This window comes from Sus scrofa, chromosome 11 (genome assembly GCF_000003025.6).
Source record: "Sus scrofa isolate TJ Tabasco breed Duroc chromosome 11, Sscrofa11.1, whole genome shotgun sequence".
Classification (NCBI taxonomy): domain Eukaryota; kingdom Metazoa; phylum Chordata; class Mammalia; order Artiodactyla; family Suidae; genus Sus; species Sus scrofa.
In genome coordinates, this window is record NC_010453.5 from 69,068,409 (window position 1) to 69,086,723 (window position 18,315).

Sequence of the window (18,315 nt, forward strand, 5' to 3'; positions counted from 1 at the left end):
CAGTCTTCAGAACATCTGAAAGATTTTAAAGCGTATAGTATGTGTTGTTATTGTATGATAAATGGTGAGAATCATGAAGGTTGTTGGAAGAAGACTCAGGTATTTTCCTACGAATCTCTGGCTTTTCCTTGTCTAAGTATAAATGAAGTGTGTGTGTGTGTGTTTAAATTGACCACGTGTACATTTTGGAGTACCCCCAGGAGGCTCTAGATGCTGGGGGGAAGTTTCTGTTTTATGTCTGTATTTCCATCACATGTATATGCACCAGGCACATAGTTTCATGACTAGTAAATATTTATTGACTGAATGGATTACTGAGTGCCACAGATGACCTCATGCAGGTTTCCGCGAGCTCCAGAGCATGTTGGTAATGCTCTTAGCCTTGATACGTAATTTATTTGGGTGACTTTGATTTTTATCTTTTGGTGTTTTTGGTCTAAGTGCAAAATGAAAACTCTAAAATCATTAGAGCAGAGACAGTCTGTTAGTTAAGTGCTATGCTTTTTCTTTGTGAATCATTGTATTCCATCTAATAAAAAGATGATTATATGGTATTGAAAACAGCGATTCCTTGTGCTTTAGTTTTCTCAAGGTTTGTAGTCTCCTGAGGTCTAAACTGCTTTCCCTTAAATCAGGAAAGTAATGGAGGACTAAGAAAATGTGATACTTTTTCTCTGAGAATGTTGAGAAATGGTAATTTTTGCAGTGTTTGGAAATTTATCTTCTAGTCGGTGTTTACCTGCAATGTTGTATTTTTCAAGCACACGAACAAAAGAGATGGAGTGTTTGCAAGTTAAAGACTTAAAAGAATTTTAATGTTGAATATTAAAATACAGGTGTGTAATCTGAAAATTAAGAAACTAATTACTTCCATGTAAAAGGAATTACATTTTATACTCTGGATATATCTATGAAGGGAAAACAACACACTCAGTTAGTTTTAGATAAGCAAATTTGAGTTGTTCTGTTTTGGCCATGCCTGTGGCATGTGGAAGTTCCTGGGCCGGGGATGGAACTTGTACCACAGCAGCAAACTGAGCTGCTGCAGTGACAACATCAGATCCTTAACCTATTGTGCCACAAGGGAACTCCTAGTTTGAGTTTTTAATAGATTGTCCAAATGAACTCCCTTCAAAGTGTGATTTTAGTAAGCATATTTTAATAATGGAAGTATTAAAGCACTTGGAAGTAAAATACATAAAGCAATAATTAAATCCGTGTTTTTATTTTAAACAATCAAACTTTAAAAATTATTACTTTGGGGCAGTTTTTAAGGATGGTAAAACTGTGGTGATCTGTGTGGATGTGTGGAAGGCAATTGGTTTTAAATGCATATTTACTGTAGTGTATTTGCATTGGAGTAAGGAGCTTTGTGGTGTGTGGAAGGTCATCTCAGACTGCTTAATAAAGTGTTACACTAGGAAAATAAGCAAACAAATCAATAAAGTTGTGTATTTCAAATATCAGGAAATCTTGAGCCTTCTATTGTTTTCCCTCTGAGTATACATGCGTCCTGGCTTTGCCCCAGTTGTGCAGTTGGCTAGGTCCTTTACATTTTTGTATGCATCTTCTGACTGCTTTTTTTTTCTTTTCTTTTTTGGCCACCCAAGGCATTTGGAATTCCCAAGTCAGGGATCAGATCCGAGCCACAGCTGCCACCTGTGCTGCAGTTGCGGCAATGCCAGATCCTTAACCCACTGTGCTGGGCTGGAGATGGAACCTCTGTCCCAGCTCCAGAGATGCTGCCATTCCAGTTGTGCCACAGTGGGAGCTCCCATCTTCTGATTTGTGAGTCACACGGATTTATATTATAAATTTCATTAGTGGGATTAAGGTATATTAGAGTTGAATAAATGCAGTTTTATATGATTTGTATGGTTTATTTAAAATATCTCATTTTCAACATTGGGTGAAATAAGTATTGGTATTTCTGTTTCCATGAAAATCTAGGATCAATTAATTAAAGCATTCACCAAGAGTCACAAGGCTAGTGAGTGAAAGAGCTATTGTTCATCCAAAACTAATTTAGTTATTTGTACATTAAGTGAATTTTCCTTTGCTTTTTCTTGGAAATGAGCAAAAATAAACCTTTAATTAGCTTGATTTTATACTAAGGGCTGTATTTGTTTTGTGTTTGTTTGTTCTGTTTTTCTTTTCAGGGATGGTTTTAGATTTTCATCGCAAGAAGCTGCTTCCAGTTTTGGCGATGATAGGCTACTAATAGAAAAATTTATTGATAACCCTCGTCATATAGAAATCCAGGTTGGTACATTTTAAGGAGTTTTCGAATTATTATGACTTTAAAATAATATCACTTATTCCTGTTGGAAACACATCCTTTCTTACATTTAGAATGATTGTAGGGAGTTCCTGTCGTGGCGCAGTGGAAACGAATCCAACTAGGAACCATGAGGTTGCAGGTTCTTTCCCTGGCCTTGCTCAGTGGGTTAAGGACCCAGCATTGCCATGAGCTATGGTGTAGATTGCAGATGTGGCTCGGATCTGGCGTTGCTGTGGCTGTGGTATAGGCCAGTGGGTATAGCTCCAATTGGACCCCTAGCCTGGGAACCTCCATATGCTGCAGGTGTGACCCTAAAAAAAAAAAAAAAAGAATGATTGTGAATTATTCTGATATGTTTGGATAAGTATGAAATAGAGAATGTACATAAGTTGATTGCCTCCCTTTGGTGACTGGCATACTTTTTTCAAAGTGCCAGAATGTTATTTAGATGGGGAATGACAAAAGCCCAGCTCCAGAAAGCCCTAGTCACAGTTTGTCTGTCCAGGCTGAATACATTCCACCGAGAGGCCCATTCAGTCCCCTTCTGAGATTGGACCATTTCAGGGCACTGTTAAAAGAAAAGTACCTGACCTGGACTCCTGTATCATTTCAGTTCACACATGTCTGGATGGCTCATTGTGGCAGGCATTCTGCTAGGGGCTGGCTGTATAGAGATGAATAAATCATTTCTTTTACTCCGATTAAGATTTTGTATTACTTTTGCTGCTATTTAGGGCTGCACCTGTGGCATATGGAAGTTCCCAGGGTAGGGGTTGAATTGGAGCTGCTTCTGGACTACACCACAGCCACAGCAGTGCGGCATCCAAGCTGCACCCGTGACCTACACCACAGCTCACGGCAACGCTGGATCCTTAACCCACTGATCGAGGGCAGGGATTAAACCTGTGTCCTCATGGATACTAGTTGTGTTTGTTACCACTGAGACACAAAGGGAACTCCCAGAGATTAAGATTGTAATCTAACTGTTAAAATGGTTGTGGGGATGTGGGTTTTAGCAAGATAAAATAGATTTTCTGAAATAAAACACAGAAGAGGAAAACCTTGCTGAAGTATTCCTTTTTCCGTCAGAAATGCCTTGTGCTAATTTTACGTATTATGACTATGAATTGATATGTAACAATCAAAACGGAGATGACACTGCAATAAATACCCACCATTCAACAAGGGAGAAAAGGGGACATGCATTGTGTACCCTGGTTCTTAGCAGTTGAAGACCAGCAGGTGAAGTTGAGAGAGATCCCGTAGGAGATTTTTGTGATGATTCTCGTGAGAGATGGTGGCAGCTTTGGCCGGGGTGTAATGGAGTTGGTGAGGTGTGATTGAGTTCTGAATATTTTGTGAAGGTAGACCAGATTTTCTGAGAGATTGGATGTGATGTATAAGAAAAAATAAGGCATCAAAGGTAGTTTTAGGGTTTGGGCCCGAGGGTTTATAAGAATGGGACTATCTCTGTCTTTTGTTGAGATGGGGAAGACTATGAAGACTATGGGGGGAGAAAAACAGGGTAGGATGATGGACAAATGAAGGCTGAGATCCCCGTTAGATGTCCAAATGTAGGTGTTGTGTAGACTGCTGGATTTTTAAGTCTGTAATTTCGGGGAGATACTTGGGCTGCCCTTCCTGTAAGATGCTGGAGGCAAAACTGACTTTCCCCCTTTTCTGTACTCCCCATCTAGCACGCACTTGTGCCATGAGAAGGCCGCTTACGTCATTATAGCTTTAGCTCTCTGACTTTCTTTTTATTTTTTCTCTCTCAAGGCTGTACTTGCGCCACATGGAGGTTCTCAGGCTAGGGGTCCAATTTGAGCTACAGCTACCAGCCTCCGCCAGAGCCACAGCAACATCAAATCCGAGCCACGTCTGCGACCTGCACCGCTGCTCATGGCAACGCCGGATCCTTAACCCACTGAGTGAGGCCAGGGATCAAACCTGCAACCTAATGGCTCCTAGTGGGATTCGTTTCTGCTGTGCCACGATGGGAACTCCCATATTTTCTTAAGTTTTAATTAATTAATGTTAGGTAATCTGTGCACATGGTAAGGGATATTTGATGAAAAGTAAACATTCTTTCACCCTGGTCTGCACGTCCCCGGTTTCTGTCCCTAGAAGCAGGCACTGTTGCTGTTTTTGAATATCCTGCCGTAGTCCGTGAAGTGTGTGTGTATAATGTGTATATCTATATCTATAGATACAGATATAGATACATAAAACTTATTTTTTAAAATCACAACCTAGCGCATTCTCTGTCCTTTCTCGTGCCGCAACTGTGCTGGCAACGGGAATGGGACTGCTCTTTGTGGTTTAAACCAGTGTTTCTCAACTGGATGCGGAAGGGCTTGCATTATCTGGAGCAGTCTACTATGATGAAGCTTTTTTCAGCAAGCAGTATATCTGGGAGATTTTCCATATTCAGTAATGCATATCTGTAAAGGGCTGTATTAAAAGTTTTAAAAAACTCACGATGCATGATTAGTTTAAGCATTAACTCCATTTACAAGCACTTTTTATTATTTAGTCTCTTTATTTGTTTAGTGGAATAAATCATTGTCTTTTTTTTTTTTTTTTTTTTTTTGGTCTTTTTAGGGTTACACCTGCGGCATGTGGAAGTTCTCAGACCAGGGGTCGAATCGGAACTGTAACTGCTGGCCCGCACTACAGCCACAGCAGCTTGGGATCCGAGCTGCATCTGCGACTGACACCACAGCTGTGTTAGTGCCGAATCCTAAACCCACTGAGGCCAGAGATCGAAGCCACGTCCTCATGGATACTAGGAGGGTTCTTAACCCATGGAGCCACAACGGGAACGTCCATTGTCAAATTACTTTTATTGAATGCCTGGTACATGACGGAGCTTTTTAAAAAGACCTGCAAGACTACACAGACTTTAGAGAAAACAAACTTGACTGTGTATATATGAATCTAATAGTTTACAATTGGAAATGTTTCTGAGAATTCTTGGTTATTGTGGCTTTATTTCTTAGAGACTACTTTCACTTCCATGTCAACTAGAAAAAAAAGGGGTAGAATAAATTTAATTTATAAAAATATTTCTAGATTACTTCATACAGTCACTTTTGAGTCTTAGAAATAAAATCCCAATTAATTTTCATTTCATTATTGTAATGTTTTCCTTTGAAAGCATTCTTGAGGTTTAGATAGGTTTTATTTCTAAAAATTAACTTTGCAGTCCTATATTAACTATTTGTCTTATAGTTTATTATACTTGTTATAACCGTGGTCTTTTTTGATTTGATGTTTTCAGCAGCCATATAAAACATTGAGATGATATTATCTGCGATTTATAATTCATGAGGATACAGAGTGACTTGCCCAAAGAGGTTGCATAGCTGTTTTGAGCTTAAATTAGTGCCTAGTCCTTTGGCTTCTGTAATAACTTTTACCGCTGTGAACGTAATATATGTGTTCAATAATATGTACTCCTTAATCGTTAAGAGATTAATCTCTTCCTGAAAATCAAATGTTATGTGCGAAAACATCAACAAAGAGCCTGTTTTAGAGTTGCCAGATTTAGCTAATAAGATATATGTTAAGTTCGAATATCAGAATTACAGTGTTTTTTGCTTTTTTTTTTTTAAGTAAATGTATGTCCCATTCAGTATTTGGGATATATTTTTATTAAATTTTTCATTAAAATTAAAAACCCCTGCTTATTCTCATTATTACAAATGGAAAAAAGCCTAATGTTATATATTAACCCCACACCTTTTACCAGTTTGTTACAGCAAAAATAAAGCACAGGGAAAATATCTATATATAAGTAACAGACTACATATTGGATGTAAATGAAATAGCATTTTCTGATCAATGACATTATAATATTGACACCAAACAGCTGTTTGTAATAACACTCTCGTAAGCACCATCGGCATCTAGAATATATTCCTTTTATTGACACTCAGTGTCTTCCACAAAATTGATGCAGTGGGCCCTGGTACTTTACCCAGTATATTGGAAATGTAATGTGAAACTTTTTTTCTCAAGTCTTCAAAAAAAAAATAATAATTTGTTGAGTTTTGGGATGTTAAATATAAAAATTCCCTCTACTAATGTCAACTAAAAGAGGACTGTATTTGAGAGGTGCAAATGTTTTATGAGGGTTGCGTATTAAAAACCAAGGGATGAAGTTCCTGCTGCAGCTCAGCAGCTTAAGAAGCAGACATGGTGTCTGTGAGGATGCGGGTTCAATCCATGGTCTCCTTCAGCGTTGCCACAAGCCGTGGCATAGGTTGCGGATGCAGCCTGGATCCTGTGTTGATGTGACTGTGGCATAGGGTGCGGATGCAGCCTGGATCCTGTGTTGATGTGACTGTGGCATAGGCTGCAACTGCAGCTCCGATTGGACCCCCAGCCTGGGAACTTCATGTACTGCAGGTTTGGCCATAAAAAGGAAAAACAAAAAACTCAGGGGTGTTGCATGGAGGCCATGTCTGTTGGGCACGTATGCCATGATGTGGCTGTATAATTTTTCACGTGGTATTATTGTTCTTTCAGGTTTTAGGGGATAAGCATGGGAATGCTTTGTGGCTCAATGAAAGAGAGTGCTCAATTCAGCGAAGAAATCAGAAAGTGGTGGAGGAAGCGCCAAGGTGAGAGCTTCTTCCAAGGAAGATTTATAGTAGTCTGAGTTAATATATTTCTTTCCCTTTTTATTAGCTTAAATTGCTTTAATAGTAGTTGTGGAATCTACTAATGTGTATATATTAAAAATTTTCTTTATTGAGGTGTGATGACACATACAGTTGTCTCTTGAACAGCTCACTTGTTAGGAGGGCTGACCCTCCACAAAGTTGAAAATTGGAAAATCCGAGTACAACTTAAAGGGTGCTGTCCGCATCCACGGCTTCTCCGTATCTGCGGTGAACTAAGCCCAGACCGTGCAGTGCTGTCACATATGTTATTGGACGTGTACGTGGATCCTCACAGTTCAAACCTGTGTTGTTTAGGGGCCAACTGGAGTATGTTAGTTTAACGTTTACAACATAACGATTTGATACTTGAATATATTGTGAAATGATTACCGCAGTAAGTCTAGTTAACATCCATCACCATACACAGTTGCAGAATTTTTTTTTGTACTGAGAACTTTTACGATCTCCAGTCTTAGCAACTTTCAAATATGTGGTACAATATTATCATATAGTTACTGTGCTGTGCATTATGTCTCCAGGGCTTATTTATTTTGTAACCGGAAATACATACCATTTGCACCCCCTCGCCCCCAACCATCAGTCTGATTTCTGTATCTATGAGCTGGTTGGATTTTTTTTTAAGATTCCATGTATAAATGAGGTCATACGGAATTTGTCATTTTATGACTTATTTCACTTAGCATAATGCCTGTAAAGTCTATCATGGTGTTGTAAAGGGCAAGATTTCAGTCTTTTTTTATGGCTGAGTAATATTCGCGCACGCACGCGTGCACACACACCGCATTTTCGTCATCTGTATGTCACTGCACACTGGGGCTGTTGCCGTGTCTTGGCTGTTTTAAACAATGCTGCAGTGGACGTGGAGGTGCAGGTGTCTGTCTGTTCAGCGTGTGTTTTCGTTTTCTGTAGATGAATATCCAGAAGTGGAGTTGCCGGATCATATGGTAGTTCTGTTTTTAACTTTTTTTCCCCTTTTATAGGGCTGCACCTGTGGCATATGAAGTTCCCAGGCTAGGGGTCGAATTGGGGCTGCAGCTGCCAGCCTACACCACAGCTCACCGCAGTGCCAGATCCTCAACCCACTGAGCGAGGCCAGGGATTGAACCCATGTCCTCATGGATGCTAGTTGGGTTCATTACCACTGAACCACAATGGGAACTCTTATTTTTAACGTTTAAAGGAACTTCCATACTGTTTTCCACTAGCAGTGGCTGCACCAACTTACATTCCCGCCAACGGTGCCCGAGTGCTCCCTTTTCTTCACATCTTTGCCAGCACTTATTTCTTTCTTATCTTTTTGATAATAGCCGTCCGACCAGGTATGAGGTGATTTCATTGCAGTTTTGGTGTACATTTCCCTGATAATCAGTGATGTTGAACACATTTTTTATGTACCTTTTGGCGATCTGTGTGTTTTCTTTTTTGGCTGCCTCGCGGCATATGGACGTTCCTGGGCCAGGGATCAGATCCGAGTGACATTTGCAGCCTATACTACGGCTACAGAAATGCTGGAACTTTAACCCACTGTGCTGGGCCAGAATTGAACTGGTGTCCCAGTGCTCCAGAGAGGCTGCCAATCTCATTGTGCCACAGTGGGAACTCCTGTGTTTTCTTTTTTAAAATGTCTGTTTAGATCTTTTGCCCATTTTAAAATCAGATTTTTTTTTTTTCTCTTATTGAGTTGTATGGATTCTTTTATTCAGTAGTTTTCCTTTTCATTTTGTTGGTAATTTCCCTTGCTGGGCAGAAGCTTTTTTTAATTTGAAGTGGTCTTGATGTGTATTTTTATAATTAAGGATTCGCTTCTTGGAGTTCCTGTTGGGGCTCAGTGGTTAATGAATCCGACTAGGAACGATGAGGTTGTGGGCTCACTCCCTGGCCTTGCTCAGTGGGTTAAGGATCCGTCGTTGCCTTGAGCTGTGGTGTAGGTCGCAGATGCGGCTTGGATCCCGAGTTGCTGTGGCTCTGGCGTAGGCCAGTGGCTATGGCTTCGATTCAACCCCTAGCCTGGGAACCTCCATATGCTGCGGGAGCAGCCCATGAAATGGCAAAAAGACAAAAAAAAAAAAAAAAAAAGAATTCGCTTCTTGATCTTTCTCAGTATTTCAGTACATGAAAGTAAGAGAAAACTTGAAAAAGAAGTTGAGGTTTTATTAGGTAGAGGAAGTTGTTGGTGGATAACCACCTCTGCCTCCATAGGCTTCTAGGCAGTGTAGAGCCTGTTGGTGTGTTTGGACATGTGGAATTTCTGGAATACATACCTTTTAGGCTCTTCTATTGGCAAAAGTATCATAAAGTTGATCCTGAATTTCCTTGGGTTATGCTACCATGAAAAGGCTTTTGGGGCATGGTTCTCAGAGATTCCTTGATTCTTCAGAACTATTTGGGGCTCTTCTCCAAGCCCCCTTTCTTGTATTTGGTATAGCAATTTTATGGAACTTCATTTGTCATTTGATGCTAGGTTGGTATTTATATATATTTTGGGTTTCTTGTAGTTCTTAAAAATCTCCAGTTGAATGAAGGTTGGTATTTTTAATAACCAGGCAGTAAAGAATATAGCCCATTGTAGCTTTAATCAGTGTAGCCAGTGTACCTTGATAAAAGTGTGTGTATGTATAATTTCTGAAAAGAGTAGGCCTGAATAGGAGTGAATTTTTAAGCACAGAGTAATAGTAAAAACCAAATCCTACTTTAATTGTATTAGTTTCTGAAAATATGGTATGGTGTAGTGGTTTGAAAACATGGTTCCCAAATCTTTTGCTGCTTCTTTTGTGGGGGAGTGAAGGGCGGAATCTCCCGCCCTGATTCTGTGCTCTGTGACTGCTTGACCGAGAGACTACGAGAATTGATGCTGTGCCCAGGCCTTACCAATCTGCCAGTTTCAGCTTCCTGTCTGCTGGGACACCTACCCTTACAACCGGCCACCATGCTGTGGAGAACAGCCCATTGAAGCCTATACGGGCTGTAGCCCTGTATGTCTTGGCCCAGGGCCAGGCCGTAAGGCGACAGGGGTAAGAGAAGCCAGCAGGAGTGTTCTCCCTGTGTCTGTAGGAAGAGTCCTAGAACCTGCAGTGTTGTTTACCTGGCAGTGATCAGAGGTTAGGCACTCTGCTCGGGAGGCTGGGGAAAGTCTTTTTCCCGAAGTAACCGTGTACTCAGCTAAAATTCTAGTTGAATGAAGAAGGGGGACGAGGGATGCTGAGGGAACAGGCATCATCCCTGTCACACCACTTTTGCAAGCTTGTGTTTTCTTCTTAACTCTTCGAATATAATTAACTTTCTCTTTTTATTCAAAAACTACTCACTGGGATAGAAACCTTTCACAGACTGAGACCCTGGAGGCATGATTTTTGTTTCCTTTCTTTCCCTAGAAATGTGAGGTCTTCATATGAAAATCTCACCTATTAATTGAGGGAACAACCTGAAGACAACTGAAAGCAGGAGGAAGTAGAAAAACCAGAACTGATTGTTAAGAGTGATTTGATATGTGTTTGTGTATTGTGAAATATTAAAGTAAATGGAATATGCAGTTTTCAGTTCCTAGAATAAGACTCTACCTCTGTTCTTTGAGTGCAGTGATGAGCTTGCTTGCAGCTCTGAGTGTCACTCACTAACAATTCGTGACCAGGGAAAGAACAAAACCAAACAGGACAAAAATAGTCTTAATCAAGTGCACCTGAGACTATCCAAGTGTTGCGATTTGGTTGCATTAATTCAGTTATTGTTGAAATGTCATTTATACCTTTATCTATTAGGTTAATGCGTATCTGTTATGATAGGTAAATAAGATTTGTAACACCCGAGTCTAATGGTGGGCCCTCATTTCATCAAAAGGGAGACAGTAGGAAGTATACTTCCATCTGTGAAGTATTCTTGCCTCCCCCTCAACCAATCAGACTACTTCTCTTCAACGTTCTAGATCTAATTAGCAGTTTATAAGAAATAGAAATATAATATTGACGTTAAAAGACATTATGGAGTTGTGTACAGAGGAATGAGACAGGAAAATGACAGATGCTTGGTTTAAAAAAAAGGACTTTACAGGTTAAAAGAATCATGAAGATGCAAAACCAATCAAATGCAGTGCCTAGACCTTATTTGGATCCTTATTCAAAGAAATTAGCCATAAGAAACTATTTATGAGATAGTCTAGGAAAGTTGTATACTAACTCTTAAGAGGTTCTTGCTAATTTTTAAGGTGTGATTATGTAACAAAAGAGTACTTATCTTACAGAAACATATGGAAGTTTTTATAGAAGAAGTGATACTAATTTAGGATTTGCTTTAAAATTAAAAAAAATTGAGTGGGGCTGGTAGAAAATTGGACATGCAACATAGACAAAATAAGAGTAGCTGTATAGTAATAATTGTTACCCATGGGGAACGTACATGCAAGTTCCTTATGCTGCTCCATAATAAAAAGTTTATAAAATGTCATCTAAATCTTATACATTTGAGGATAATTTTAATCCACAAATAGAAAAGTAGTCAATGTTTTGTTTCTCAGAGCCTTTCTTGCATAGAAGCAAAATTTGTGAAAATGCAGAAATGCTTCGATAATATTCTTTTCAGGATTCATTGAAACTCTTTGGCTGCTAGAAGGTGCTTTTTTATTGTGAAACAAAAGTTTTGAGGATTTATTAGATGTACAGTTGATTCTTGTTATTAATGGGAGTTATGTTTTATAAAGTCACTGTGAATACTGAATTAATAAATACTGAAGCATTGCTCCCAGGGTGGGACAAGGAGGGAATACAGAGTTAGGTTTCTGTGAGCCTCTAGTCCGAACGTTTTCATCAACTGATTAATACATAACCTTGTATTATGTGTGTTTCTGTTGAAAGACACCTTACTTAATACCTGCTGTCGATTCATTGCTGTTGAGCTCACAGCCCTGGCCAGCAGAGCACTGATGCCTGCCTGAAGCAAGTTCATCTAACACACATTTTCTCCCTAAATCACATCTCCCAATCCTACTTGGAGAAATTCTGAATAGATATGTTAAATTTTACTGGTGGAAAACAACTGCTTGTGCTAAAGTAGTTGTGTTTTATAGATTGATTGAAGTTGCAGTGTATTGTGGAAAGTTCAAATGTTAGTTTTATAAAAATCTGAAGTTGGTTTACTTAAACATGTTATGCTTAATAACACAGTACACATATATTTGAAGCATGTATAAAGCGTATAATATGAAATCTTAAGTTGATAAAGTTAATCTTATCTGAGTAAATTTACGAAAACTTTTCTGTAATGCACATAAACACATAATTTTTGTTCACAATGGAGGAAATTACTCTTCCTGTATTTGCAGCATTTTTCTGGATTCTGAGACCCGAAGAGCAATGGGAGAGCAAGCTGTAGCTCTTGCCAAAGCCGTAAATTATTCTTCTGCTGGAACTGTAGAATTCCTTGTGGACTCGAAGAAGAATTTTTATTTCTTGGAAATGAATACAAGACTCCAGGTAACAAAACCCCTGTTTTTCATTCCTCTGTAAGCCCCTATTCTTTTCTCTTCCTCACCACCCCTTTTTATTTTATAAAAGCTGAAAATCAGCTCCTTAAAGTGTTAAAAGATTCTGTTTTTATAATTGTGCTAAGAAATCTGCTGGAAATGACATTTAAGTTTCAGGTTAATTTAATGGTCAGTGTGTAGCCCTTCTTCTTTGTTACTGTTAATATTTCTTACTGGAAATTCCAGTTGGGTATTTTTTCTTGACCTTCTCTTGAAGTACATTAATTAGGGCTTGTGTGCTGTTCCGAGAAACTCCTCTAAACATGATAAACATTAACATATACGCACTACTATAAATAAAATAGATAACAAGAGGCTACTGTCTATAACACAAGGGACGCTTTTGTAATAAACTGTATGGGAAAAAAGAATGGATATATGTGTATGTGTAACTGATTCACTTTGCTGTACATCTGAAACTAACACAACACTATAAATCAAGCATACTCCAATATAAAACAAAATTTAAATAAAAAAAAAAGAGACTAAGTGCTTGCAAAATGTTTGGTAGGGATGGAGGAAGGAAGGGTATCTGGCATGAACTTTGAGGGATGACTCTCAGAACTGTGCCACCCATGCTGGCTTCTAGAGGAGCTGACTCGACTGCCATGATTATGAGGTTGAGACGTCGAGGGGCCGCTCCTGGGACTGTCGACTTTAGGAACACACTTCCTCAGTCCTGGTCAAGGTCTCAGGAAGCTGCTGATGCTGTAACTCACTGGTGGCTTTATTTCCTTCCTTCTTCCCTTTTTTTCTTTGGTTTAAATTGTAAACTAAAATGCACACAGAAAAATATGCAGAATACAAATGTGTAGCTGAAAAAGACTATTCAAAGCAAAAATTCATGTGAGCATCAACTGGGTCTGGAAGTACCAAAATGCCAGTACTTTTTTTTTTTTTTTTTTTTTCTTTTTTTTAGGTCCACACCCCCATCACGTGGGAGTTCCCAGGCTAGGGGTGTAATCGGAGCTACAGCTGCCGGCCTGCGCCACAGCCACAGCAAGCTGGATTCGAGCTGCATCTTCGACCTAAACAGCAGCTCACAGCAACTCTGGATCCTTAACCCACTGAATGAGGCCAGGGATGGAACCCAAACCCTCATGGTTCCTAGTTGGATTTGTTTCCACTGTACCACGGCAGGAACTCCCAAAATGCCAGTACTTCTTAACCCCCCACACACTTCTTTCCCTTCTCAGTGGTTCCTCCTCATCTTCTTACTTATTCTGTCTGAATTCTAAACATCTCCTTTTATTTCTAGAGCGTTCTTCCTTTTATTTATATACATCTAGGCAATAGAATTAATTTTGCTCGTTTTTTTTAAACTTTATTCATTTTTTCATTCACTCATTTATTGCCGTGCCTGTAGCATGCAGAAGTTCCCAGACCAGGAACTGAACCCGTGCCGTAGCAGTGACAGCATCAGATCCTTAACTACTAGGCCACCTTTTTTAAACTTGAAATCAGTGGGGTCATATTATATACGGTTTTTGTGTGTGTGGCTTCTTTTCTCAGCGTGATGCTTATACTCCATGGGGCTGATTTTCATTTACTTTGACAGAATTTATGTATCTTGATGCATTTTGAGACCAGTGATAATACATATTTGTACAGTTTGTGTAGTTGTTGCTCAAAACTTATGCTACTTCTGTTTGAAATTATGTTTTTAGCTTGTATTCTATTGTTATGAGTATCTTTAGAAATGACAGAATTTTGCCTTTTAAAAGAGATTAATTTGATTTTGATTAAAATATGTCTTTATGATGAAGTATGTCTAATAAGATAATTAGCTGGGAAGTCATGTTTTTTTACTCAGATGGAGACTTTATTATGTCATGATGAGAATAATAGTTTGCAGGATGATCATAAAGGCAATGTGAAGAGACTACAAAACATTTTTATTTTATTCAAGACACAATAAATACTAGATTGTTTATTTGGAGTACTTATCAGAATTTACAGAATACCTGTGTCTTTTTTAAGGAAACTTTATTACTATATCTTTTTTATTTGTTTCTGCCTCACTCACCTCAGCCTGTAAGTTTTTTCAGATTTGTCCTGTGGTTTTTTTGGTATAAGGTCTCAAAAAGTTGATACTTACTTCAAATAATTTTGTGTAGTCAGTTTAAATCACGTACATTTACATTTTGTGTCACGGATGGCTTGCCAGGAAATTATGTTCAATACCCTCAAAGGGATTGTACATGAATTTCAGGGGGGAAAAAATGAAATTTACACAGAATTTCATCATAGTAGATCTGATAGTATCTAATTTTATGCTATTTAATAACACACTTTGATAATTTGTCTCCCATTTAATGTTTAGTAATATCTCTTCTCTCTTGCGTTTGCTTCCACTGACGGTAATCCTGTCACTTACTAGACAGTTTCATTTTGATTATTTTTAGAAGCCTGTGTGTCATGGAGAGATATTTGGTGGTGGAGGCTGTAACTGAATGGGATGAAAAAAGGATCTTGGAATTCCTAGTATTCAGATAGCTATTCTTAGATGTTTCAAGGACTTCTTTCTGATACTGTTTAAACAGTTTGAATGTCTTTTTAGTAGTAGATTTTCTGTTTCAAATTTCTTTACTCACCTTAAATTATAATACTTAAGGTACATTCACCAAATTCTTTATCTTCTAAGATATTTGTTATCTCTAACTAGTGTTTCAGTTTGAGCCCGGAGGGCTATAATTTTCTTTGTTCTTTTTTGCCTTGGAATTTCCTGATTGAACTGTCTCTTTTTCCAGCTTTAGAACATCTACATTTTTTTTCTAGTAACAGAAATGTGAGTAGCATCTTCACTAGGCTAGATTTCCTTAAGAGCAAAATGTGATACAAATACTGTTTCTCCTTAAAGAGAAACACTGAGAAAGTCACCACGTTTGGTGCATAAATACTGGTTTTGTTCTCAGTCTGGTCGGAATTTGTGTGTCAGGATCTATGCTCCCCCCCCCCCCCCGCGCGCGTGTGTGTGTGTGTGTGTGTGTGTGTGTGTGTGTGTGTGTGTGTGTTGGTTTTTGAAGGCACTGTTTTCTTTTGCTTAACGTTGAAATACAAATGCTTTTGCGTTACAGGTCCCTGTTCTCCTGGCCTTAACCTTTCTTCAAAGCCCCCTTTGCTGCCAGTGCCAGGTCGCTACGTGTTACTGGGAGAGTCCTCTCTCCTCCTGAATTCAGTCTGACCTCCGTGCACCTTCATCACATTACTTCCTTTTTGGGGACCGGTCTCTGGTCACTTCTCCTAGTGGACGTGCACCTGTCTTCCATCCTTGCTCAGCTGTTTCTTTCTCTCTGCTTTGGAAAGATGGATAGATTGATAAATACTCTACCAAACCCACAATTTCATTACAATGCTATTTTAATGAAATAGTGGTATGTAATTTTGCTTGAATGATTTTAGTTTCCTATTTCATTGAATTAAAATATTAAGAATTGGTAGTACTTAGTTAAAAGAGACTCTGAATTGTCCAGAAGAGTATGCATTGGAAAAGTAGCTCCCCATGCCACATTCTTTGTCATAACCATATATTTTTCCTCTAGAAGGCAACCTTTGTTTTACTTAAAAATTTATCTTTTGTAGTGTTTCATACCTAAGTTAAAGCATTATCTTCTTGATTTGTATGATTTTTATTTTTATTTTTTAAAAAATTTTTTGTTATTGTTATTTCCCCAATACAATTTTTTCCTACTCTACAGCATGATGACCCAGTTACACATACACGTTTACATTCTTTTCTCTCCCATGATCATGCTCCATCATAAGTGACTAGACATAGTTCGCCGTGATTTTTAATATTCAGTTGTATGAATGTACAGTCATAGAATTTCACCAGTTTCCTATTGACAATTTTTCTAGTATTCTGCACTTATGAAAGACTCTCTACATCATCATCTTCCACATGTGGAAGCAGAATTGCCTGGAAAGTGAGATGTCCTTTTATAATTTAGTAAAGTATCGTCAGGCTCACCTGGCCAAGAGGATCTCTGTCTTTGGATCATTGTATGATAGTGAAAAGGGCATCACATTCTCATTTTCCTTGTTATGAGCGCCAGTGAATTTCTCTTCCTAGATTCATGCACTTGCCTTTGTCTTGATTTGACCGTTAGATCCTTTGCTCTTTGGGTTTTCTTATTGACTTGGCAGATGTTTTTATATTTTTTCAGGATGTTAGCCATTGGTGGTGTCTTCAGGAAGGGATGTTCCATGAATATTTTCACATTTTTACAGAGTGAGCACTTTCTAACCAAAGATCTCTGGCACCTCAGTTAAATGATAACAACTTTAAAGACCGAGAGAACTGGAGAGAAAGTCTTATCTTTCCCCAGAGCCATTTGTTAACAGCCCAAGTTGGTAAATAGAGGCCTTCCTCCTCTCTCCCCAGAAGGATTTGTTTACTTACCAGAGCCGGCTTTGCTCTCTCCAGAGGTGAAGAAGGGCAGACATGCCAGCAACTCTTCCATGTGCTCTGAGTGGAATAGCTGTGGGGTCCCTCTCCCGTGGTAGGTGCGCACCCCTCTGTGGGCACAGGGATATTAGGCCTGAGGGGAATTGGGGTGTGAGGAGTGGTGCAAAGATGCCCTGTGAGTAAAGAGTCGCTTCCTTCTCCCATCCAGAAACATAGATATAATATGTAACAGATATGATTTGTAGCTACTTTTTTTTTTTTTTTTTTTTTTTTGCTTTTTAGGGCTGCACCCATGGCATATGGAGGTTCCCAGGCTAAGGGTTGAATCAGAGCTGTAGCTGTCAGCCACTTTGGAAAATAGTTTGACCATTTCATAATTTGCCATACAATCCAGCAATTCCAGTCTATATGATGCTGGTATCATCCTTAATGGCTTTTAAACATCTTTCTAGACCCTTCTGTGGTAGATTTTCAGTATTTTATGAGGTAGTATCTATTAAAAATCAAGGTTATTGACAGTTATTGATTGTTTTATTCACTTCCATTTCTTTTTTCTTTTTCAAATCTACTTTATTCAGAAAGAAATTCAAAGATGTTTTAGCTATGGAAAGTTTTCATCATAATTTGTTTTATGTGTTTCTATTTTTGGCCACACCTGCAGCATGTGGAAGTTTTGGGACCAGGGATTGAACTTGTACCATGGCAGTAACCGGAGCCACAGCAGTGATAGCACTGGATCCTTAACTCGCTGAGCCACCAGGGGAACTCCCCATCAAAATTTATTAAAAAATAATAGAATGTAATTTTTAGAGCAGTTTTATTTTTACCCAAAAATGAGTGGTAAGTGCATTGAGTTCCTGTATATCCCTTTACTCACCTGACTCCCTGCCCCTGTCCCCCTCCTCCACCTGGCAGTTTCTCCTATTAGCAACATCTTGTATGGTGTGGTATATTTGTTACAGTTGATGAGCCAGTATTGATACACTGTTGTCAACTAAGACCTGTAGTTTCTGTTAGGATGTACTCTTGGGACTGCACAGTCTCTGTGTTTGACATGTCTACAGACAAGTATCCCCATTATAGTCTGGAGCAGCAGAGTGTCACTACCCTAGAAATTCTTGCACCAGGACATCCTTGCATTTCTTTTCTCAGCCTTTTCACTCTTTCTTTCCTTTCCTTTTTCCCCTTCTTTCTTTTTTTTCTGTCCTTCCTCCTTTTGTCTGTTTTTCTTTCTTTTCTTCATGGTAATTTCCAAACATATAAAAGTATTTAAATATAGCGAGAGTAGTATGGTAAAGGCCCCGAATCTGTAGCCTTGCTTCACATGCGCTTGGCCAGTATCGCTTCACATATGCCTTCTTTTCTATCCTTTCACTCCTTATAGCTGGAGTGTTTTACCACACTTCTCAGACATTACATCATT

At 38.9% G+C, this 18,315-nt stretch overlaps 1 protein-coding gene across 2 annotated transcripts in view; it reads left to right on the plus strand.

Moving 5' to 3' along the window:
* The window catches only part of PCCA (propionyl-CoA carboxylase alpha subunit), a 365,509-nt gene that overhangs the window by 147,486 nt on the left and 199,708 nt on the right, over positions 1 to 18,315 (plus strand). For both annotated transcript variants that reach the window (XM_021065866.1, XM_021065867.1), the window contains 3 exons: positions 2,160 to 2,262; positions 6,815 to 6,909; positions 12,284 to 12,434. In XM_021065866.1, the coding sequence (XP_020921525.1) occupies positions 2,160 to 2,262; positions 6,815 to 6,909; positions 12,284 to 12,434 (349 nt within the window). The remainder of the gene's footprint in view (positions 1 to 2,159; positions 2,263 to 6,814; positions 6,910 to 12,283; positions 12,435 to 18,315) is intronic.